General features: G+C 43.9%; 2 protein-coding genes across 2 annotated transcripts in view; one reads left to right on the top strand and one right to left on the bottom strand.

The window, feature by feature from the left end:
- The window catches only part of VWA2 (von Willebrand factor A domain containing 2), a 92,527-nt gene extending 75,437 nt beyond the window's left edge, over positions 1–17,090 (top strand). The window contains exons 12-14 of the mRNA XM_089653052.1: positions 4,509–5,060; positions 5,522–5,644; positions 9,194–17,090. Of these exons, the coding sequence (XP_089509178.1) occupies positions 4,509–5,060; positions 5,522–5,644; positions 9,194–9,321 (803 nt within the window). The 3' untranslated portion in view covers positions 9,322–17,090. The remainder of the gene's footprint in view (positions 1–4,508; positions 5,061–5,521; positions 5,645–9,193) is intronic.
- AFAP1L2 (actin filament associated protein 1 like 2) overlaps positions 16,593–24,469 on the bottom strand; it is a 158,197-nt gene continuing 150,320 nt past the window's right edge. Inside the window, exons 16-19 of the mRNA XM_089653051.1 lie at positions 23,110–23,274; positions 20,537–20,727; positions 19,291–19,413; positions 16,593–17,558 (exon numbers count right to left, since the gene is read on the bottom strand). Of these exons, the coding sequence (XP_089509177.1) occupies positions 17,532–17,558; positions 19,291–19,413; positions 20,537–20,727; positions 23,110–23,274 (506 nt within the window). The 3' untranslated portion in view covers positions 16,593–17,531. The remainder of the gene's footprint in view (positions 17,559–19,290; positions 19,414–20,536; positions 20,728–23,109; positions 23,275–24,469) is intronic.

Below are 24,469 nucleotides of genomic sequence, written 5' to 3'. Positions count from 1 at the left end.
GTTGTACGACTAATGAAAGTTAAACTTGTTATTTTTATTATATAATAATTGAGTTTAACCGCTTCCCGACCATCCTATAGCAGAAATACTGCTACAGGGTGGCATGGGTGTGCAAGATCACATGATTTTTGCATTTTACGGGTAGGGGGTGCGTGTGCCCTTCCCACGCCACCATTCGCGGACGTGGCTGTCAATCACTGGGCCCCAGCCGGTGATTACTCACTGGGGCCCGGGGATTTCTGAGAATCTCTGACGGGGAGGAGAACTGTTTCGTTTACTAACAGTTCTTCCTGTCAGCTCGGGCACACTGCTTTGGATGGCTGTGCTATGCACAGCCATCCAAAGCAGTGTGATTACAGTGAAGCACACTGACACCGCCCCATAGTAAAACACACCCAGCACACAGTTAACCCTTTGATCATCCCTCATGTTAACCCCTTCCTGCCCAGTGCCATTAGTACAGTGACAGTCCTTTTTTTTTTTTTTTTTTTTTTTAGCACTGATCACTGTATTGGTGTCACTGGGGATGTGAGTGACACCAAGTCAGTTCCCCCCAGTGTCAGAATGTCCGCCGCAGTCCCGCTATAAGTCGCTGATCGCCCCCATTACTAGTAAAAAATAAATGCCATTTGTAACCAATTAAGTTACACGTATTGGGATTTTTTTTAGCAAAGACATGTAGCAGAATACATTTTGATGTAAATTTATGACGAAATTTGATTTTTTTTACATTTTTTTTTACTGGACATGTTTAATAGCAAAAAGTCTAAAATATTGTTTTTCCTGAAAATTGTCGGACTTTTTTTTCATAGCGCAAAAAATGGAAAATGCACATGCGATCAAATACCACCGAAAGACAGCTCACTATGTGGTTAAAAAAAGTCGTAAATTTAATTTGGGTGCAGCGTTGCATGACCGCACAATTGTCAGTTAAAGTAGGCAAAAAATGCCCTAGTCAGGAAGGGGGGTAAGTCCTCAGGAGGGCAAGTGGTTAACTTGCTATTAGCAGCACAACTATGAGTGCAAAAAAATTCAAAACTAAAGCTGGCCATACACTAGTAGATTTTCAAACAAACATTTGTATGAATATCCATACAAAAGCTCTTACCAACATTTTTTATTACCACGAGTATTGTTTGAAAGTACTTAAAAAATTTGCTTTTAACATTCAGTTTTGGAACGAATGGACTTTCTCTAACGATAACCACGTACACTGTTAGAAATTAGTTCGAGAACAATTTTCCATCCTGTTCCTTTGAATTTTCAGTCGCTGTGGTGAAAAGCTAATCATTTTGACCCCACTAACGATTAGAAAATCATTGAACTTTCCTAAAATGAAACATTTTCCAACAAAATTCTACCAGTCAGTGCAGGGATACGGAATTAAAATTCACGGAGGTCCGATGAGTAAAATTTTCTTTCAGCCGAGGTCACATCACAGCCCCCTTCCTCTTAAATCACAATCCCATTTTTACATCAGATCCTCTGTCCCCCCCCAGTATATCTCAAACACACCTTCATCTCACCACCCCTCAATTCACAACCGTGTCCTCAGCCCAACTTGTCACACTTCCCCCCCTATCCCCACAGCAGTGTCCCCTGTCCCCCCTTAATATTACATACCCCCCCACAGCAGTGTACTCTGTCCCCCCTTAATATTACCCCCCCACAGCAGTGTACTCTGTCCCCCCTTAATATTACCCCCCCACAGCAGTGCCCTCTGTTTCCCCTTCACATTACCCCCACACAGCGGTGTCCTCTGTCCCCCCTTCCTATTACCCCCCCCACAGCAGTGTCATCTGTTTCCCCTTCATATTACCCCCCCCCACAGTGGTGTCCTCTGTCCCCCCTTTCACATTACACCCCCCCACAATGGTATCCTATGTCCCCCCACTTCACACTTGGGGGGAAAAGTCAGCTCCTAAATGGCTGAACTGTGGTATTCCATATTGGCCAGCAACTTGGTCTGGATCCGGACTGCAGTCCGCCATTTATAATATCCATACTAATGTATAGGCAGCTTGAGACTACTGGTCACTGGCATGCCGGAAAGGGGAAGTGGCAGAAGAACCGGGCCTACTACATGTGCCCTGTGTACTGTGATTTAAGTTTTTTGACGTGTTTGTAGCCTACCCAAAGTCTACAACTGGTTAAGGACATTTGGCATGCTATTTTTTTTTTTAGAGGCTGACAAATGAAACAAAATATGAAAAAATGGCATTTTTGTTAAATTTATTGTATGCTTTTTTTTCAAATTTTTACATGTTTTTTACACACTTAAGCTTTCTAACTTTTCCCCTTTACACATAGAGATAGGCACATTGCTCTCTGCAGGCTGGAGAACTTTGAAACACATCTCCAATGATTATCCTGACTGGCTTTTATCGTGATCACGTGATCAGAAACTACATTGATTGGTTTCTAATGGTTAGCGCAGTCATGAGAGTGCAGTGCAGGCGTGCCCTTGTGTGTATTCATACTACACTCGGATTTAGCCAAAAGGCCAAGAAGTGATACCTCTGTGCACTCACCGTACACAACTGCAATATAGAGTAGACATGGGGAACTGCTCCTTTAGTCTTCAGACTGCAGTTGCTCTGATTGTTGATTTTGGTGATGGGATTTCCTATTGATATGCTCTAAAATGGATATCTTGGAGTCTTATGCTGGTCCTACACCTGCCAGAAGCTGTCTATCAGCTTTTGATTGAAATCTGCCACCCAATGGGGTTGATGTACTTAAACTGGAGAGTGCAAAATCTGGTGCAGCTCTGCATAGAAACCAATCAGCTTCCAAGTTTAGCTTGTTCCATTAAGCCAGGGCTTGACAAATCCCTGGTGCCTTGGTTCACACACTGCCTCCTACTGACTTCAATGCAAAAATGCCTCCCATTGACTTCAATGCAAAAACGCTTTGCTCCAGCGCTGACGACCCACGCTACACTAAAAAAAAACAAAAAAAAAAAAACTAGCTCCTAAATTTTTTTCAGCTGGCTCCTAGATTCAAAGCAAATTTGTAAAGCCCTGCATTAAGTTTTGACAAAGAAAAAACTGGTTGGTTTCTATGCAGAGCTGCACCAGATTTTGCACTTTCCAGGTTTAGTAAATCAACCCCATTGTGTTGAGCAGTTCTCAGTTTAAATTAAGCAAAACAAATTTTCTTTGTATTGGTGATGCATTAGTCGATGTCTATCACATTTACGATTGTTTTGGATCTTACAACTAGGAAAAGCGTAAACTAGAAAGTGGCTTTGTTGCCACCTAAAAAATACTGTCAGTGAGCCTCCAGATTTAGATTGATAGCTCCATACAATACAGTAGAGCAGGGGTCAGCAACCTTTTCCACATTTGTGTCATGTTCAACATTTGGCATTCCAGTGAATTGTAGTATCAAGCTGCCCATACACTAGTAGAATTTTGTTTAAAATTTGTAATTTTCTTTGGACCTCCGATCAGCCCCAATGCAGGCTCTTTGGACCTCCTATCAGCCCCAATGCAGGCTCTTTGGACCTCCGATCAGCCCCAGCGCAGGCTCTTTGGACCTCAGTTCAGCCCCAGCGCAGGCTCTTTGGACCTCAGTTCAGCCCCAGCGCAGGCTCTTTGGACCTCAGTTCAGCCCCAGCGCAGGCTCTTTGGACCTCAGTTCAGCCCCAGCGCAGGCTCTTTGGACCTCAGTTCAGCCCCAGCGCAGGCTCTTTGGACCTCAGTTCAGCCCCAGCGCAGGCTCTTTGGACCTCAGTTCAGCCCCAGGGCAGGCTCTTTGGACCTCAGTTCAGCCCCAGGGCAGGCTCTTTGGACCTCGGATCAGCCCCAGCGCAGGCTCTTTGGGCCTCAGTTCAGCCCCATTCAATACACTTTAGTCCTCAGCTTAGCCCCAATCTATATACTTTAGACCTGAGATCATCCCAAATGCATGTTCTTCAGACCTCAATCCATAATCTTTAGACCTCAGCTCAGCCCCAGTTCATACACTTCAGATTAGCCCCAGTCCATACACTTCAGACCTCACATCAGCCCCTGTCCATACACTTCTGGCATCAGGTCCACTCCAATGCATGAATTTCAGACCTCAGATCAGCCCCAATGAACAAACTTCATGGTCCTTCACTGATGTCAGGGAGGTGAGTGGGCCTTGTAACTGGCAGCTTGGGGGGCTGTTGATTACGGCCAATGCCATTGCATGCCAGCCCAGGCATGCATACTGAGGGTTTCCATCCCCTACAGTGCTTACCCTCCCTTCCCCCAATCAAGCTCTTCAGGGGATTAATAGAAAGCCAGTATTAAGGCGGATTGCTGTACTAATTAAAACACTTGTAAAGTTTACTTAAGAGGTACATAACTGAATCCAGTGTGAATATTTTATTGTCTACCTAGAATATTAGTCTTTGAATTGATTTGTTGTAGCAAGGTTTTGCAAAATAAAACTTCATCCAAACTTTTTAGCCTGCGGTACTGAATCCACACACAGATATTCCTAGCCAACTAGTAACGCTTTGCTGTCTCTTTCAGGTTGCCCGGCACAACCTCTGGACTTGGTCTTCATGTTGGATGCCTCCTCTGGTATAGGACAAGACAATTTTAACCGTCTGCTGAACTTTGTAACAATGGTTTCCCTCCAGTTTGACATAAACCGGGATATCACCCAGGTGGGACTTGTCACATATAGTAACCAGCCTGAGACCATCTTTAGTCTGGACGCCCATGAAACCGTATCAGGCCTCATCAGTGCCATCAACCGGGCCCCTTACCGGGGAGGTTCACCTTTCACTGGAAACGCTCTCCTACACATCCACAATGATGTCATGTCCATCCAGAAGGGTGCTCGGCCTGGGGTGAAGAAAGCCGTGATCGTGCTGAGTGATGGGCGTGGAGCAGAAGATGCAGCGGTTCCTGCACAGAAGTTACGGGATGATGGGATTTCTGTCTTTGTCATTGGAATAGGGAGGATTCAAAGGAATGCCCTGCTGAGAATAGCAGGATCAGAGAGATTCCTCACTCACATACCGAGCTACAGTGTGCTCAGCCAGTATGAGGATGACATCGTACAGCGTGTTTGTGAAGGTGAAGTGCTTATTATACTGCCTAATATGTATCTCCAGACAAAGCTTATATAGTAAAGAATGGATAGAGCCCTTGTAAGGTTTATTATCCTTCACTTCATGTCCTTTTGGATTTCCTATCATTTTCTGTCCCAGTGACAGTGTTCAGTAGGATGGAAAAAAAAGTGTATCCAGTGATCTGTTATAACTTGTTTTCTACATGCTGTTTCCATGCAAAAACCAGCACAGATGGTGATAAGGCAACCAGCATTCAGTTATCAGATGTACAAAGAAAATTGCACTGGTTAATTGGGAAACTACATAGCACACATACATGAATAAACATTTTTGTATCTTTTTTTTTTTCTTTTTATACTAAATTTACAAAATCTTTTATTTATTAAGAAACATATTGCAAGGTACTACTATGACACAGGAGGCTGTACAGATATGTTTGCTCACTATGACCTTTCTAAATTTCAGAGGCAAAATCCAAAGTGAGTCCATGTAAACCCAATCCATGTATGAACGGGGGAGTCTGCATCCTGCGACACAACAGCTACTACTGCGAGTGCAGTGGATGGGATGGACCGCACTGTGAGAACCGTAAGTATAACGTCTGGTGCAGTTCAGATTATTGAAGAGATTAAAGTGGTTCTTTGCCTTGTTTGAAAAAAGTTTGAAAAAACAAATTATGTAACTGCTGACTTTTACTAAATGGCACTTACCTGCCCAGGGATCTAGTGCTGCTGGCATGTTTACTGTGGGCAAGCTGTGATTCCTTGTGGTTTCACAGCCAGCTTTCCACTGCGCATGCATTATCCTTGCTGCACTTTGTAACTGGTTCCCCAGCCTTCTGGGTCCTGTAACATGTCCCAGAAGGTTGTGAGCAGGGGAGGGGGGGGACATCTAGTGGATCCGCCACATTGATCCAAACAGAAGTCGGGACTGGGTACCTGTCAAAGCTAGGTACCTGCTCCACCCCACCCCAAAAAAAGTGCTAAAATAGAAGAAGAGGGGACAGAGAGTAGAAATTAAACTTCCCCTTTAGGATGAAGTTACACTTTAACTAAAAAACCACAGGGTCTAAGCAGGAGCATACCTCACACTAAAACTTCACACCTTCAAGGGGTTTAACAAACTTAATCAATCTTTAACCTGCTTCAGCCTGGTAGACAGGAAGATAGGTTAAAGTGGTTCTAAAGGTAGAAGGATTTTACCTTCATGCACCTTCATTTGAGCCCCATTGCGATGTTCACGAGAGCCTCGGCTCTTCAGGGACTTTCCCTCCACATTGGCTGAGACAGTAACAGAAGCCTTTGGCTGCTGCTTTTGTCAATCGCAGCCAATGAGGAGAAGGGGAGAGAGGTGTGAATGGACACATTTTATTCTTTAGTTTCTTGTTAATTTGTCTTTAATATTACTTTAAAGCTGAACTCCAAGCAAGTTTAAAAGACCGTGCAAGTACCTGAACTCTACAGGGCTGTGCTGTGTAGCAGAGCTACGTATAACCTAGAACTCCTAGAAAGAGAAATCCTTTGGTAGATAAAACCGCTCACATGTATGTATTTCATCTATGTGTTTAGCTTTCAGTTTTAAAGTGTAGGTTCACTTTCCCAAAAAATTAAAAGGTGAAATAACACCCTAAACAATCCCTTTCTTCTCCCCCATCCCTGCTGTACTTCTGTGGGTGATCAGCTGTCACTGCCCATACAGGCAGTGCAGCGGTCAGGGAATTTTAAAAGCCCTGTTCTTCTGCCCCTTCTTCCTTTTAGGGCTTCTGAGACAAATTAAAGCAATTTTGATTGGTCAGGTGTGGGCACATGACCATGTAAACCAGTCAGATTGGATCTGTTCCAGAAGCTAAGAAAAGAGGAATAGTAGGCGTCCAAATCCCCAGAAGGCTGCACCAGCTGCGTGGGTAGTGACAGCTAATCACCCATGGAAGTAAGTGCAGCAGGGACCAGAGAGGGTGTAGGGTGTTCATTCTTTTGTGAAAAGGTGATCTTACACTTTAAGTGCACTTGCTGTAATTTTTCAGAATGAGTGTTGTAAGAGAAGGTTTGCCTATCAAGTAATCACATCATCAGTTCCTGGTCAAGACATTAGAAAACACATAACTAGAGTAAAGAGGGCAGTGATTAGAAGAATAGGAAAGGAAGGAAAGAAAGAAAGACAAAGTGAAGAAGTAAACCTATTATTTCTATTTTTGGGTTGGAAGTGAAAATGTTGAGTGCATGAAAAAAAATGGCAAAACATTTCTTTAGTGAACACTAGAATTTAGAACCGTAAGAGATCTAGGCACCTGATGTTACATACAAATCTTGACTTCTGTAAATGTTGAGCTTGGCCCTACCCCTTCCAAGCATCTGTTTCTTCAAAGCAAAACTTTAAATACAGTATGTTGCCAAAAGTATTGGGACGCCTGCCTTTACATGCACATGAACTTTAATGGCCCCCCAGTCTTAGTCCATAGGGTTCAATATTGAGTTGGCCCCGCCCTTTGCAGCTATAACAGCTTCAGCTCTTCTGGGAAGGCTGTCCACAAGGTTTAGGAGGGTGTCTATGGGGAGGTTTGACCATTCTTCCAGAAGTGCATTTGTGATGTCAGGCACTGATGTCAGACGAGAAGGCCTGGCTCGCAGTCTCCACTCGAATTCATCCCAAAGATGTTCTATTGGGTCAGGCCAGTAAAGTTCCTCCACCCCAAACTCGCTCATCCATGTCTTTATGGACCTTGCTTTGTGCACTGGTGTGCAGTCATGTTGGAACAGGAAGGGGCCATCCCCAAACTCTTCCCACAAAGTTGGGAACATGAAATTGTCCAAAATGTCTTGGTATGCTTAAGAGTTCCCTTCACTGGAACAAAGGGGCCAAGCCCAACCCCTGAAAAACAACCCCACACCATAATCTCCCTCCACCAAACTTTACATTTGACACAGTGCAGTCAGGCAAGTACCGTTCTCCTGGCAACCGCCAAACCCAGACAAGTCCATCGGATTGCCAGACAGAGAAGCGTGATTGGTCACTCCAGAGAACACGTCTCCACTGTTCTAGCATCTTTACACCACTGCATCCAACGGTTTGCATTGTACTTGGTGGTGCAAGGCTTGGATGCAGATGCTCAGCCATGGAAACTCATTCCATGAAGCTCTCTATGCACTGTTGTCATGCTAATCTGAAGGTCACACCAAGTTTGGAGGTCTTTAGTTATTGACTTTACAGACAGTTGGCGACCTCTGCGCACTGTGTGCTTCATCATGCACTGACCCCGCTCTGTCATTTTATGTGGCCTACCACTTGGTGGCTGAGTTGCTGTTGTTCCCAGTTGCTTCCAATTTGTTATAATACCACTAACAGTTGAGCGTGGAATATTTAGTAGCCAGGAAATGTCACGGATGGACTTATTGCACAGGTGGCAACCAATCACGGTACCACAGTGGAATTCCGAGCTCCTGAGAGCGACCCATTCTTTCAGAAATGTTTGTAGATGCAGTCTGTGATTTTATACACTTTTGGCCATGGAGGTGATTGGAACACCTGAATCCAATGATTTGGAGGGATGTTCCAATATTTTTGGCAATATAGTGTATATTCCTCAATAGCCACAAAGGATATAAATCCACTTTGTGTGCACTAAATGCCTTTGATAATGTCACTGGTACATCAAAATAATATCGTGGTTTTCACTGTGCAGCACCTAGCCTGTGCAGAGAGTAAAGCTATGGGAGGGACCCAGCAGCCCCCCCCCCCCCCCCCCCCCCACAGAGTGCCTGCAGAAAACTGCAAGAGGGGGTGGAGACCAGACCAATCACCCTGCACAAGGACAGAGAGCAGCAGTGATCGGTCTTACTTTCAATAAAAGTCTCACATTGGAGTACTGCACAGATCTGGAGATTAAATGAGGAATACACATGATAGATGTATTTAGGCAATATTTGCTTACTTTCACTTTAACTTATTGGACGGTCTCAGTGACCAATAGGTAGGATTGGTTATAGGCAGGGAAAAGTTCAACTGACCTTACAAGGTAGGCAAGAACTCTAAATAGCATCATAAAAAGTATAAGATAATATGTAGTATAATGCAAACATTTTGAGATGTTCTTGTAACAGAAGAAAATGAATATTAATTATTTTTCTATTTATTTTTTAGAAATAGTTAGAGGGGACAGTGCCTGGCCACTACCGCTAATCAAGATTCGGCATCAAAGGCACTCCTCCGCGTCACATCGCAGATTCAAGCCCCTGTCCAGCAGGAAGTCTTCTGGGAGGACACATTAACTGAACTGGTTGAAGAGGCCAGAGACCATCTGAAGTGTCTGGTTTGGGATACTCAACAGCCAGAACTAGGTTTTCAATTTTAGAACAGCCCTTGAGGTATTTTGTGTGCTCTGAGTGGGCAGAGTCAGGGATGTTGTAATGCTGTCGGTGGACTATAAAGGGTAGAAAAACTGACTCTTACTTTTTACCTCTGTCTGCTAAATTTCCTACACTAAAAAGAACCAGTCTTCTGAATGTATGAAAGAATCAGAAATATGTTTTGTTGAAATAAAAAAAAGAGGGCCAACTTTTATCATGCAATCATGTGCAAAAAAAAAAAAATTTTTTTTCTGCTTTTATTTTTTTATTTCCCTTGCACCTGATTGGGTAATCAAAGTGAACACAGCTTGACTTTCTATACTAAGTTGCGTCATCATTCACTTTATTAAGTGATCAACCTTTACTCATTTAGTAAATCAACCCCACTGTCGTCTAGTTTCTGAGACAGAATAACAGTGTTGAATAAGAGCCCATAGACAGAATGTGTGTACTCAAGCAGTTGACATGACCAAGTTTATACTTTAGTTGATCACTGACCTTCAGGCTGAAGCACAAATGTATGTAATGCATAAATATATGTTCTCCTAAAGTAAGCCAGCACAACAATTACTGTATAATCATTTAAGACTGAATTTGTACCCTCATGCATAATCTGAGCTACATTAATCTCTTTAATGGACTTCTAAATGCAGACTGCTGTTTGGTTCATGTAAAGATATTGTGATAACAAAAGTAATTTCTTTCTTGTCCATTGAGGGATACAGGAATTCAGAAATGGGTTTGGTTATACTGCTGCCTACAGGAGGTTGGGAAAAAACTGATAAAGAGATAAAAATGTAAGGCATAAGCCAGCCCCCTTATAACCCCTACTTTACCCATCATACCTCTATTTTTTTGTTTTTTTTGTTTGGTTTTTTTTTACAAAGGTCCTAGGAGGCTTGATGTATTTTTTTCAGCTTTGCTGAACAAAAAGCCCAAGTATGTTTTGTTAGTTTTCTTCACTTGTGATATATCTTCTCAATGACTTCAATCAAGATTCCTTATTACGCCGCTGCTTCAGCTGGTGTATTGCAGCTATCCGGGTCAGTGTTTCCTGAGCACTAGCTTTCGAGGCTGTATCTGGACCCTGCTGAACTAAAAAGTAAAGCACTAACCTGGAATGTGACCATTTAGGTCTGGACTCTACATTGTGATACTTTCCAGACCTTTGTCTACTGTATTTGTTAGCCTGAAAGTGCTTTCCACGTCCAGAGCTATACGATGTGTGACCCCCATCTCTGAAGACTCAGTGAGTAAGGCAGGTTTTGTTGAAGCATCGGTAGCTACCTCACTGTTTGCACTGTTAGGTGCACTTTCAAAAGTTTATCCATTTTTATGGAGAGTTGACATCATCCATTGGGTGGAGTGCTGCACGCATTCTTTCTCCCACCAATCAGCCTGGAGGAAGCGTCAACCTGCTGCTGTTCCTGAAGTACCATATCTCCATCTTTGGTCTCAAATCAATTTTTACTGTCTGGCTACAGTAGCTTGGATGCCCCTTGATGCCTAAAACCCTCATGAGCACCAGGTTCGTGGGTATATGTCGCCTTGCCTCACATTGGGCCTAGTTGTATTACTGCTTTGTCAATGCAACATGTTTTTGTTAAAATGCACAGAGGACACTCCTGCTGCCACAGGTGACCTCAGCCTATATGCCCCTAGTTGTTCTAGGGGAGTTAATACAGAAGGCACCCACACCTGTAATCCAGAACCAGGGTTCCCTGTTATAGGGTCGTCATCATCATCAAAGTCTTCCTCAGCTCCATCCAGTGTGGCCGAAGCCTTCCTCTTGTCTGCATGGACCTCCATGTTCACTCTGGACTTCACAGCTGCTTTTGCACAGATACTGAGGCACTGTATGCACAGGCTCTAAGGATACTGTGGCAGCATACCTTACAGAGTCTGTGTCAGACCCTCCTGAGCCTAAAATCAAACTTGTAGCCCCACCGGAGAATGTATTATACCTTTTTCCCCTTTGAGTAGCAGTTTTCAAATTGGTGGTCTGTTCCCACTATGATGACCCCAAAGTGATTGAAGGTGTGATCACGTATAGGGATTTTACTGACAATCGCTCCCTAAATCCTGCTTTGAATTGGCTCTCCATCCTGTGTTGACGGCAACTTTAATGTGCCCAAACCGTGTCAGAATGGGTAGATTCCCTCAAATAGGAGCTTTCCACTGCTGGGTAGGTCCCTGTTTCATAGAACGGATGGTGCAAATGTCTTTAGCCTTGTGCCCTAGATGTGATGGCTTGTTACAAGCATGTAAAGTTTGGAACTGATGTCCATTCAAATGAGCAGAGCACTCTGGCTGTGCTTTTGGATGCTGATGATATCCAAGGGGCATTTGACTCTGTTAAGCTTTGTGGCACGTTATCCTTTAGGACCTGCTCTTGATACCATCATTAGCAATGCCACAGGAGGCCAGAGTGTACCCCTTGCACAATGCAAGAGGTATGTAGAGGAATGAGAGGAATCCAATCCTTCTATTTTCATTTACTTCAGCAGTATGTACTCATAGGCATTTAGAGCCCACAATCCACTCAAGCCATAGAGCTCAGAACCAGAGGTCAGCTAACTGCTCAGGTCCCTCCCTTTATCTCACAGGCTAAACCCTTCTGTCTGGTATCTCTTTCAGCTGCCCCTCACTGTTCTTCCTGTGTTTCTGTACACAGCAGTGTATCCCAGGTCTTCCAGGGTTTTCTTCACCCTGGGACCCCTTCAAGGGTGGTACCACACATCAAATACACTGCTCTCTTTAGAAGAGTTTTATATTTACAGATACCTCATGGTACTTGGTACCTTTCAGCATACTCCATCTCCAAATGGACCCCTTTACTTACAAGGTCAGCCAGGACCAGGTACTTCTGCTCCTTCCCTAGGTAGGCCCTGTCCCCTCAGTGGCACTTGCAATTTCTTGAAGCATTGGACCCTATATGCCCTCCAGCACCTTTTCCTTGCATTCATACTGCAACCTTCCCTGAAGAGGATTCGTTTTTTCGACTGTTGTGGTCCAACACCTGTAAGCTTCAACTGGATATAGCTTCACTGGTGCCTGACCTTGGCAGCTGTTCGTAACAAATGGGCGAGGCTGTTCAGCTCACACCCTCAAAAAAGAAATCAACGCTGTGTGGGTCATTTGTCTCTTGTCTGTCAGGGAAAATCCCCCTTCTTTCCTTTCTGGTCTGTAAGTTGTTGAGGGAATATCCATCTTTTGTTGACTATGTCTGTTTCAGGGGACCTAAAGGGGGAAGTGAGACATCCAGATGGTCTCTATGGACCAACCACTATGTATTATGGAGACATCCAGATGGTCTCTACGGCACATCCCATCAGTATTTTAGGGTGCATGTAGTGGTTCGCATGTAGTGTCATTTTCGCAACAAAGTCTGTTCCTTTTCTTCGTCTTTATGTCCAGCATCCTCGAAAAGGATTGCTCGCAAAGATATGTTGTAACAAACGGTATGAAAATTCATCCCCCATAGTAATTCATCCCCCATATAGTAATTCATCCCCCATATAGTAATTCATCCCCCCTATAGTAATTCATCCCCCCTATAGTAATTCATCCCCCTATAGTAATTCATCCCCCTATAGTAATTCATCCCCCATATAGTAATTCATCCCCCCTATAGTAATTCATCCCCCATAGTAATTCATCCCCCATATAGTAATTCATCCCCCATATTAATTCATCCCTCATATAGTAGTAGTAAGTAAGTAGCAAGTAGTAAGCCAAGTCCCCCCTGTGTCAATTCACTTACCTTTGCTCCGCACGTTCCTCTCGCCATATTCCTGCGCCGTTCCGGTCTTCAGGGCGGACTGTGAGAGGAGCCTAGCTCCTTTCACGTTTGTCACGCTGCCCCGCCTACACACATCCTGACAGCCAATCACTGGCTATCAGGATGTGAGTGGCAGCGAGACTGGCCAATCATTGCATTTGAGCACGCTGCCCTGGCTGTTTTTTTTTTTGGATCACGCTGCAGTGTCCCTGCCGCCCGAGAGGAGGGAGGGGAGCGGGCGCCCGGCACACAAGAGCCGCATTAAAGCGTGTAAAGAGCCGCATGTGGCTCGCGAGCCGCGGCTTGCCGACCACTGGGCTAAGCGATGTTGTGTGACCACCTGCAGCCAATGATGGACAAGCGGGGCATGTCATCATGAATCATATGAGTCGGGTGTGGGTCTTCACCTCCGCCGAACCCGCGAGACTGACTCACCGAACCCCTGGGGTTCGATCGAACCCAGGTTAAGAACCACTGCCTTAGGTATTGCAGTACCTTAAATCTGGGAAGATTTGTCAATTCTCAGTGTGACAGGTCAAGTGGCCTGATCCCCCTACACTTGACTTCAGTGTCTTCCTTAGAGACAATGAATTGCTATCTGGCTTTCCTCAACTAATGGACACTCAAGGATGAGGTTTCTGCAACTTGGTGCTTTTCATTTCTTGCATAGTGGGAATTATTCACGCTGGATTGATTCCTAGATTGCAGCAAGATCCCAGCATGTTCTGTCTGCTGGCAGCTACTCACTGTAGGGGACAGAGTACGTCTAGATGACATAATAGGACCTGAGCATAGGGAAATAGGTCCTCCTGAGGCTTATCCACAGTCTCTTGAGGAAGTTGCTTTAGATTCCTGCCTCATTTATGTTCCTAATCAGGTGAATCATCTTAGCATTGTGACTGCTTTTTGCTCCAAGGCTGAGGATGCTTTGCTAGTTCGGAGTGGGTTAGTGGCTTCTTTGAACCAATATTTTTGTTTTTTTTTGTTTTTAGTTAAGATTAGGCAGGATTTGCAGAGTTCTCTGCTGGATCCCAGAGTGGATAGGTTCCTGTTCATACCTTTACAACTCTGGTGTTCACATGCATCAGTCTGAGGTTACAGTATACCTTTATTCCTGCTTACTGTTGTATGGATGCTGATCAATTACACTACCCCTTCTTCAGTCAGACTGATTTCATGGTAGGTACACTTGGGACTTTAACTATCCCCTTCATATATTCTGCTGTGAGGTCTCATGATTTCTTGTGTCAAGATTGGTTGTCTGAACAGGTAACCCCTCTTTTTCATGGAACTTCCTTTCTCTGAATCCAAAGGGTTAGGTGTTTAAGGCTTGGACCTGATGTGTTGAACAGCTGGTCTTCTTTGTCAAGGTTTCCCCTTGGGGGGCCTGTGTTTCCAGGGCACTTTTCCTGTTTTTTTTCTTTTGATCACATTACATTGTTGGTCTATATTTTTCCTTCACAGGTAATTACAGTGTTCCCCCTGTTGGTGACTTATTGGTTCTTGTAGCCTCTTTCTGGTTCAGGCTCAGTGTTCAAGCAGTATCATTCCACTTGGTGGTGATCTCTTCTGTCTTGGTCTGGAGTACCAGGTTGATCCTTTGTAGCTTCTCCCTAGTTCTGGCAGTTCTCCATCTTGCAGAAGCCTTCATTTCACCTGGGTTGGTTTTGGCATTGCTCCTCCAGTTACTTCTGTTTCTAAGTGTTCCCAATTATTTTTTTTGTGTCTGTAAGTGGCTGTTGTCCACCCCTCAGTTGAAGTCCCTTTGAAATATAACTCACCTATTTCTGAATTCTTGTGTTCTTCAATGGAAAAGGTTTTATGGTAAGTACAAAGATAGTTTTATTTCATAAAAAGTGGAGCCTTGAGTCATGCACTGGTTTAATTTCTTGGATTTTCCTGTAGATTCTCCACCCTAGTTCCTGGATCTGATCCTGTTTCCCATGGGGCCTGCTGAGTTCGCTATAATTTATAATAACAATCTAGCAAGTATGGTGGGAATCCCTCATAATGGACACAGCAAATGTGCAGACCTGAGAACATAGGGCAGGGTTAGTGATAGACCCTCATAATGGGCACATAAGTTGTCTATACCTGGAAACTCAGCACAGGGATGTGGGAGCCCCTCATAATGGGGCCCAGGAATATCATATTAGGACAGAGGACTTTTTGGTCCAGCTGTGCCATATTTTTTTAAATGCGGAGTTTTTCATTATCAATTACTTATTTAAAAAGTATGTTATGTTAAATGCCTATTTCATAGGCTAAAATTACAAATGGCCAGTTTAAACACAATATATCTTTTTTGTTACATAATGTTTGTAGCAACTATTTAATGTAAACCTCTTTTTTATATTGTATTTATAATGTCATTTGTAGAAGTATAAATCTGTCTACCTATTTTAAATGTATTTGTATATTTGTTAATATAGATTTAAAGTGTTTTTCTAAAATGGAAAAGTGTCTGTATAATGTCATTTATCAATACTAATTATGCTGTGATGTGCAAAAATGAAACTACGGAATGGCAGGAAGAACTTTTTTCCCAACTCTCATGTCCATTCTCTCTATTTTCTGGCCTCCTTGGTCCTTGTTTCCATCCTTCCTTATTTTTTTTTATTCTTCACCTGCCTTTTCCATTCTCCCTCATCTCTGTCCTTCCTCACCTGCCTTCTCCATTCTCTAATGCAGCCTTTCTGAACATAGAGGAACCCTTTAAATACCTTTCTGGTCTCAGGGAACCCCTGCAAAATATTTCTATATCTACAACTCTTGATACATTAGTGTGATGATCAGTGGGAAGAATTCTCCTTACACTTGGGGAAAAATTACTTCCTTGACAGGTTGCTAAAAAGGTCAATGGTGTCAGCTTATCTGAAAGGCAGAAATTGCTCAAGGAACCCCAATTGAAAACCCTGCTCTAATGTCTTTCCTCCCTTACCTGTCTTATTTGTTCTTTTAGGTCACAGTATGCCCTCATTCCTTTCCTTCCTTCCATGCCTCGTAAGTTAAGTGGCAAAAAAAAAAAAAGGCAAATAATTTTTTTTCTTGCTTTCATTCATGTAGGTCAACTGGATTCTCTAAGTTTCCTTCCTCCCGTACCTGTTTTCTGATGTCTCCATCTTCCCTCATCTGTCATCCTCACCTGTTTTCTCATGTCTTCATCCTCCCTCAGCTCTTTCCTCTGTATTTGTATCAATGTCCTCCCCCATTGACCCTACAGTTATTGCACAAAAAAACTGAATATTTAGTGACTGTCGCCTGAAGTGTCTCTGTAGACAGAGATATGTTACAGTAATCATGCTCCTGAAAAGTCTACTGGAAGCCACCCTTGAAACCTTGGGAAGTTTTAATTATCTATAAATTTCCAAATCTCATTTCCTCCCAAAAATAAATCAAAACATCACACTGATTTATAGACTTATATTTAATTTTTCCTTTAGGATTTATAAAATACTGTCAAATACTTTGCGAACACAAACTTCTTCTGACAGGCTATGAGGGAAGCTGTGCCTGGCTGGTCCTCAGTCCTGGATGCAGTTTGGTGTTTCTGAAGAATTATGGAGAACAGTGTCCCAATTCTCTGCTATACATCTTCTGTAGTCTGTGTGCCAAATCTACTCCACGATTGTCAGTTTTGACTGATTGTACGCCTTGTATAAAAAGCCGGTTTTCGTTAACTTACAAGTATTATCTGTGAGGCTTCCTCTCCTGATAACCTCACAATGCAGTCTGTCACCTGCGGTCTCTGTCATGGCTCCGCACCGCAAAATGTGGAGGTCAGTCCACCTTATTCACAGAAAAAACTTCTTATTGTTATATATTGTAAAGTCCTGTGCGGGGGGGCTTTATATTAAAATAGATGATAAAATGTGAGTTAAGTGGCAAAATAAAATAGCAAAGAAATGTTTCTTGCTTCCATTCATGTACAGTGGATTCTCCAAATCTGGCATAGCAAAATTTTCTTTTAAAGTTTCCACCATGTTTCATGGGTATATTGCTCTATCGTAAAAATACATTCTAAATGCCCGAAAGCCCAGACAATGGACTAAATGTGCTAAGACAGTGGGGAGGGAGTCCACTACAGATACCACTCTGGGTCCCCAGTTAGCCTGTTTTTCCAGAAGAGGTGACTACTGCCACGGGGGGGGGGGAACAAGTGGCAGGTATCTTGGCTTTGGTCCCTTGAAGCACCAACATGTGCAATGTAAAAAGAGCACCCCCCCCCCCTTGCTGGAGGATGGAGGCCTGTTGTACTTCACCACAAAGTGGCAAGTCTCTGACATCCCATAAATTAAGTGACAATCAGACACAAGTGTCTTTAGTCCATTTAGAATATTTTGTTGGAATTCTAGCTGGCTCCTTTCTTCTCCCATTCCTAGGGCAAAAAAAAAAAAGGAATGTCAATCGGTTTCTGACACATCTGGTGTGCTTGATGAAGGACATATGTATATATTATATATGAAAATCAAAGTAAAAAGGTAGCGCCTATTAAGTCAACTTAATTTTGTGATAGTGATACAACAAATATAAACATAAATTATTGAATAAATTAGAGACCTTTTGTTGAAACACATTTTTTTAAAACTTTTTTTTACACATTTTTTTAAATCACTTTATTGAATAATTTGTATTTTTTATGAATATTTATTTGTTTATATTTGTTGTATCACTACCACAAAATTAAGTTGACTTAAGACCTACCTTTTTACTTTGATTTTCACTATTACCTCTGTTAGAGGGCGAGGTGTAGCAGCCTGGATGTCATAATATAACACAATAATATAGTTTTTTTTTGGCGCTGTTTTCACTCATATGGTATTTTACTATGTATTATATATGTTTATTTTTAAAAACCGCTCAGTAATGCACAATAACCAATAAGAATTCTGCTTTCATGACTACACTAATCCTAAAGTTGCATTTTGTACGAAGAGCCCAGTACATTCAAAGCTGTGAAGACCTGAGTTGTATTCCGTGCAGCTGTGGTGTACTAACACAGCCTGTTGTCACTCAAATAATCAAATATGAAACCGCAAACGCTGAATACAAAGGTAAAAGACCACTCAAGGTTTGCTCACCCAGGCATTTCTCAGCTGCTCAGTCTATACCTACCTATCCCAACCAGCATAGGAAGTGCTCGTTCTCTAAAGAAATGTCACCGACTTTTCTGTAAATTGTATGAGAACTGAAAACTGCACCATCTATAAAAGTCTGGCAGCAAAAAGCCAACTAAGCACCCCTGGCAGGGCAAAAAGCATTGGCGTGCAGGAGAGTGAAGTGAGTTGTTTGTCCAGGATTGAAGCTAGAGTGCAATAAATGACTTTATGGATAGGGTGTCTTTTCTGATTAGAGGAGGCAGAGATTATGATGTCCTCCACTTCATCCAGAGAATGCTTTGCCTGAAAGGTGCCCAAATTGAGTGACCAACCTCTGGTGTTCACAGAATCCAGAAGCTAGAAGTGTCTACTATGATTTCCAGCTTCCATGGACAGTCTGCAACTATGGCACATACATAGTTACATTGGTCCAAGCTGGGCCAAAGTAACTATGTAAAGTTTAGGTATGGCAATTTTTAAAGGTTGTAAACCTTAGGCAAGAAATATGAACAAAGCCTGTCTCTCTATAGTGTGTAATACTTTCTCAATCCAGAGCACTAAGTGTCATCTCGCTCTGCTACCTCATTCCTCTGCTAAGTTTTCCTGACACCAATAGAAAAATGGTGACCAGGGAAGGCCCTCCAGCAGATTGACGGGATCAGTTCTGTTCCTGTGAGCTGGGAGGGGTGACGTGCTGTCGTCCCTTCCCCCCAATCAGCTCTCAGGGTTCTCCTCACTGACCTCTGCATAAGCCGCAGCCCACTCTGGTCTATGGGTGGTCAGGTGTACACTACCCTCCAATCTGCCCAAATGCAGGGGAACGGATTCCCTTCCATTTGTTTTGAGCAGACTGGCATGGAGGTAGGCAGGTGTAAACGGACACAAGTCCATTTACATTAGCCACTCAATAGAGATAAATGGAGGGTCCCCCTGAAAAATTGGCAGGCAGACCCAATAGAAAAGGGTCAGTGTTGTGTCTGCATCCCCGTGACTTCAGCCTTTTATAGTTACCTTAGCTTTCTGTAGGACGGTGCCTTTGCCAGTGGTCATAATAGACATTGGTCGGGCTTTGAGCGCCATTGCAGAATTGACTGGTGAGGATTCTGGAATGTGGCTTGGGCTATTGCTTTTAACCTGGAAAAATAGTAAAATTGTGAGAAATTGTTACAGATCAAAGCAGAAATCCATTTCAATGGCTAAATCATGCAAAATCCATGTCTTGTTTACCCATCATTTATCTAGAAAATGATGAAGCGTGTACATTCTCACACAGCAGTTTAAACCACCCCTTGGGAGTTATTGAGGGCTGGTGAGCTGAAGAAATTTGCAGGATGTCCAGGCCAGGCCTTTTTGTATCACGCATATCTCGACACAGGAATTGAGGCTGAACTTCAGGCAGACACAAATTCATGCAGCTCTGTATTCATTAATACATTTAAATTTTTTTGGTATATTTAATGCAAGTAGTGAAAGTACCTGAATTGCTATCGGCCCCTGACAGTTTTTTGAACAGCAAAGCTCAGACTGGGAAAGGGAGAAGCAGCAACGAGCAAGCTGATAGGTGGAGAAAAGAGCTCATCTGTATACTGCGTCTCCTTTCACAGGCTGGGGAGGGACTAGACCTATTGCTTCTACATCCTGTTTCTCTCACCATTGGAATGCCTGAGAGATATAAATAGCTATAAGGAATTTAAATGCTTCAACATTTGCCACTATCAGTTAATGGTGGACTAACCTTTTTGTCTGTAATGTGACAGGTACTCTTAACAGTCCAGTTTTTTAAAGAATCTATTCCAGGGAAAGGTCCTGTATCAGGGGGTAGGCAGCCCACCTCATCAACATGGTAGAGATTGAGACATGAGCAGCACTAGTGGTCTGAGATGCTGGTGGGAAAGGTTGAAGACATGGACTTGTATGCCTTCTCTACATTCAGCTTCTCAGCAGAACATTAACATTCCCAGCTAACTGCTCTTTAGTCTTAATGAGACCCTTTTTACCATGGCGGAGCTCTTAAAATAATTTTCTGTTCGCCAAGAAGCCCTAGGACCTTCTGGATGAACTTTAGAGTTCCATGGACCCTGCTTAAGAGCAGTTGGCCTCTACTTACTCTTAGACTTTGGACTAAATCCTTCTAACACTCATGAGGCTAGGAAGGAATTTTCCATTCCTAAGGCTGTAGGAATAAATGACCAATTAATTAATTTTTTTTTGGGGGGGGGGGTGTTTGTCAGTCAAGACTACTACCTTTTATACTTACTGATGGACTGCTGTCCAGGTGGGCTGGGTCAACTGCAGTGCCTAGAGTAACAGGCCCTGACTCAGCCTTTCTGAGGTTGTCTTTCACTTCTACAATCTGCAGCTCAAGGTCCACCCGTTGGTTCTCCCGCTGCTTACACTCTTCCTCCTTACTTTTCAGCTTCTCTTCCAGACATGGCAGCAAACTCTTATCTGTCATGGAAACATATTGTACTTGTTAGGTTGACCCAATGTAAGGTCCAAATCACAACCTCACTTAGAGCTTGGTCCATTCTCACAAATGCTCTCGGTAGCTGTTCGGCCACCAAAACTGCACATAAATTCATCCTGTGCGAATGGGGCAAAAATTATTTTACATGAAGTTTTGGTGGAGAATCAACAGCACCAAGACATTGTATTCTGACAGCCACACCCACTACTGTCACAATAAATTGATCGTTGGCTACAGCCAATTGGTTGTCTTTTGTCGACGAGAGATGACTGGCAACTCATGGGGCCCCCGTGCAATAGGGGATCATAGGGCCCCTGTGTCCTTGTCCAAACTCAAAAAAGCCTATGAAAAAGGTACCAGGGGCATCTCATGGGGCCCCCTACTGACCACGGGCCCTCGGGCAGTGCCGAGTTTCCAAATGGTCAGTCCGCCCCTGCTACACACTGATAGATATTGTCCGGTTCTCTGTTGAACTGGCCAAATTTTGATCAGTGTGTGGCAATCCCTGCTCAAAAGAAGTTGTTTGTTTGGCTGCTGACTGGCTGCAGCTGCTGATCAGTGTATGGTCAGCTGTATGCCACATTTCACACGGGTACTGAGGCATGTGCACCCTAAATTGGCTATTTTTGTTTGCAGCTTGAGCTGCCAGGTGCTGCTTAGTAGCCATTCTAACCGTGTATATTCAGGGGTACTTACCTGCATCCCTGTCACATTAGGATGACCATGTGTGGCAGTAGAGTTGCTGCATCCAATTACATAAGCAGCCTGTAGGCAGCACATAACTGCTGCAGCAGCCTAAACAAATGTTACATGCATTGGCACCCGACTGAATGAGGCCCATCCCTTTACAACAGCCATTACCACTTAATATGGCAAGAAAAAAATGGTTGTATAACTTTGAATTATTTATATTTGGCCCGCTTTGTAGCGCATCTATTGTTATGCATTGCCTATTGGAATGCAATAAAATCCACACTGACATAAGCAAAATGTGGCATAGTGCATTTTATCAGTGCAACACAATGCACAGGACACCACATTTTGAAGAGATGAGTTAGGGTGCCATTCATTCAATGAATGGCACTGCAGCGCGCCAATGTACTGTATAATGTGCAGTGTGTATTGCCACAGAGCAATGGTGTGAATGGACCATAATATCTAACAACTATGTAGTGCAAGGGCCTACCTGAATGGATAACATGATTTGCATTATTTAAGAGCAGCTCTCTGCTTGAAGCAATGTTATACAATCTTTGCTACATTTTTTTTTTAGTCTGAAGTTAAACTCAGGGCACAAAACCTTTCATTGATATTTATTCCTCAATAGCCACAAATGAATTTGTGCGCACCAAATTCCTTTGCAAACCCAGATATCGCCTTAAAAAAAATAGCAGTGACTTCCTTACTGTGCAGAGAGCAGAGCTGTAGGAGGAGCAAAGCTGCTCTCCCCCACTGCAAGCTGCCTGTAGAAAACTACAGGGGGGGTGGAGACCTGCACAAGAAGAGAGCAGAGCTGTGGGAGGGGCCCAGCAGACCACACCCTCCACAGGCTGCCTGTAGCAAACTACAGGAGGGGGTGGAGACAAGACCAGTCACCCTGCACAAGGAGAGAGCAGAGCTGTGGGAGGGGCCCAGCAGACCACACCCTCCACAGGCTGCCTGTAGAAAACAACAGGAGGGGGTGGAGACAAGACCAGTCACCTTGCACAAGAAGAGAGCAGAGCTGTGGGAGGGGCCCAGCAGTCCACACCCTCCACAGGCTGCCTGTAGCAAACTACAGGAGGGGGTGGAGACAAAACCAGTCATCCTGCACAAGAAGAGAGCAGAGCTGTGGGAGGGGCCCAGCAGTCCACACCCTCCACAGGCTGCCTGTAGCAAACTACAGGAGGGGGTGGAGACAAGACCAGTCACCCTGCACAAGGAGAGAGCAGAGCTGTGGGAGGGGCCCAGCAGACCACACCCTCCACAGGCTGCCTGTAGAAAACAACAGGAGGGGGTGGAGACAAGACCAGTCACCTTGCACAAGAAGAGAGCAGAGCTGTGGGAGGGGCCCAGCAGTCCACACCCTCCACAGGCTGCCTGTAGCAAACTACAGGAGGGGGTGGAGACAAGACCAGTCACCCTGCACAAGGAAAGAGCAGAGCTGTGGGAGGGGCCCAGCAGACCACACCCTCCACAGGCTGCCTGTAGAAAACTACAGGAGGGGGTGGAGACAAGACCAGTCACCCTGCACAAGAAGAGAGAGCAGCAGTGACCGGTCTTTAAAAGAGGAAGAAAAGTTTCACAGATCTGGATCACATGAGTTGTATTGAGACAATATCTGATTATCCCAGAATTGATAAATGCGACTATAGATACGTTACCACTACAGGTAGCAATGTTCTCCTTGAGTTCTCGTCTCTCTTTTCGAAGCTGGGCCAGCTGCACCCGAATCTCCTCCCTTTCTTTCTCCAGCTTCTCCTTTACCTCTGTAAAGCGCCTGGCTTCGGCCTCGGTGCGGTTCTTGCCCAATTTGTTCTCAATGGCAGCTGGATTGCAGAAAACAGCATATAAAGAATCTGACCACTATTTCAGAACTAAAAAGTCTTCAATACATTTTTTTTTGTTTTTTATTTTTCAGTCAAGGTTGAGCACAATGAACAAGTTTTTAAAAAAGTATAGCAGATCTTTGGAGAAGTAAAGAGAGACCATCAGCTGAAGGATCTGACACATTTGGTTTTCCCTCTACTGCACTCTGGTTTCTTCCAACTGCATGTCAGACTGAACTACTGAGTGTGGCGGGGGACCTGGAAATTGACACTGTGTCTCAGGTCCTGTGGGATCTTCTGCTGGAGGTCTCTCACTTACACATGCTCAGTTTGGTGTGTATTGCTAGAGAGGTTGTTTTTTTTTTTTTTCTCTTGGGAGAGCGCATGTGATCAGCACAGGGCTAATCAGCACTGTCCAGAGAGGTCAGGGGTTCTACACCCTCCTAGAGCAGAAAGAAAACTCCTCCTACAAGCTTTAAGCAGTGCTGTGCTGAAGTCACAAGACTGCTCTAACTGCTGATGAGAAAAGGTATTTAGCAGTTTATATTTACTAAAATAAATGAATTTCCATGTTCTATGTACTGTGGGAGACCGGATATAGTGAATGCGGGGTCCGGGGAGACCGGATATAGTGAATGCGGGGTCCTGGGGAGACCGGGTATAGTGAATGCGGGGGCTGGGGAGACCGGATCTAGGGAATGCGGGGTCTGGGGAGACCAGATATAGGGAATGCAGGGTCTGGGGAGACCAGATATAGGGAATGCAGGGTCCGGGGAGACCAGATATAGGGAATGCAGGGTATGGGGTTTTGTAACACTTTAACTCTATCCCAAAGGCTGTTTTTTTTATTTTGAACATGTGACCAGCAGCAGAGGACTAGAAGATCCTAGATGGCTAAATGGTTAGCACTTCCGCCTGGCAGTACGCGGGTTGTTGGTTTGAGTCCCAGCCACGGCACCACCTGCCTGGAGTTTGCATGTTTTCCCTGTGCCTGCGTGGGTTTCCTCTGGGTACTCCGGTTTCCTCCCACACTCCAAAGACATGCTGGTAGGTTAATTGGCTCCTGTCTAAATTGTCCCTAGTATGTGTATGTATGAATGTTAGTTAGAGACCTTAGATTGTACGCCCCTTGAGGGTTAGGGACTGATGTGAATGTATAACATATATGTAAAAAGCACTGCGTAAATTGATGGCG

The sequence above is a fragment of the Staurois parvus genome, unplaced genomic scaffold (genome assembly GCF_062004578.1).
Source record: "Staurois parvus isolate SC_StPar_1 unplaced genomic scaffold, SC_StPar_1.0 ptg000697l, whole genome shotgun sequence".
NCBI lineage: Eukaryota > Metazoa > Chordata > Amphibia > Anura > Ranidae > Staurois > Staurois parvus.
Note: the sequence above shows the minus strand (reverse complement) of the source record. Positions and strands in the feature narration are given on the sequence as shown.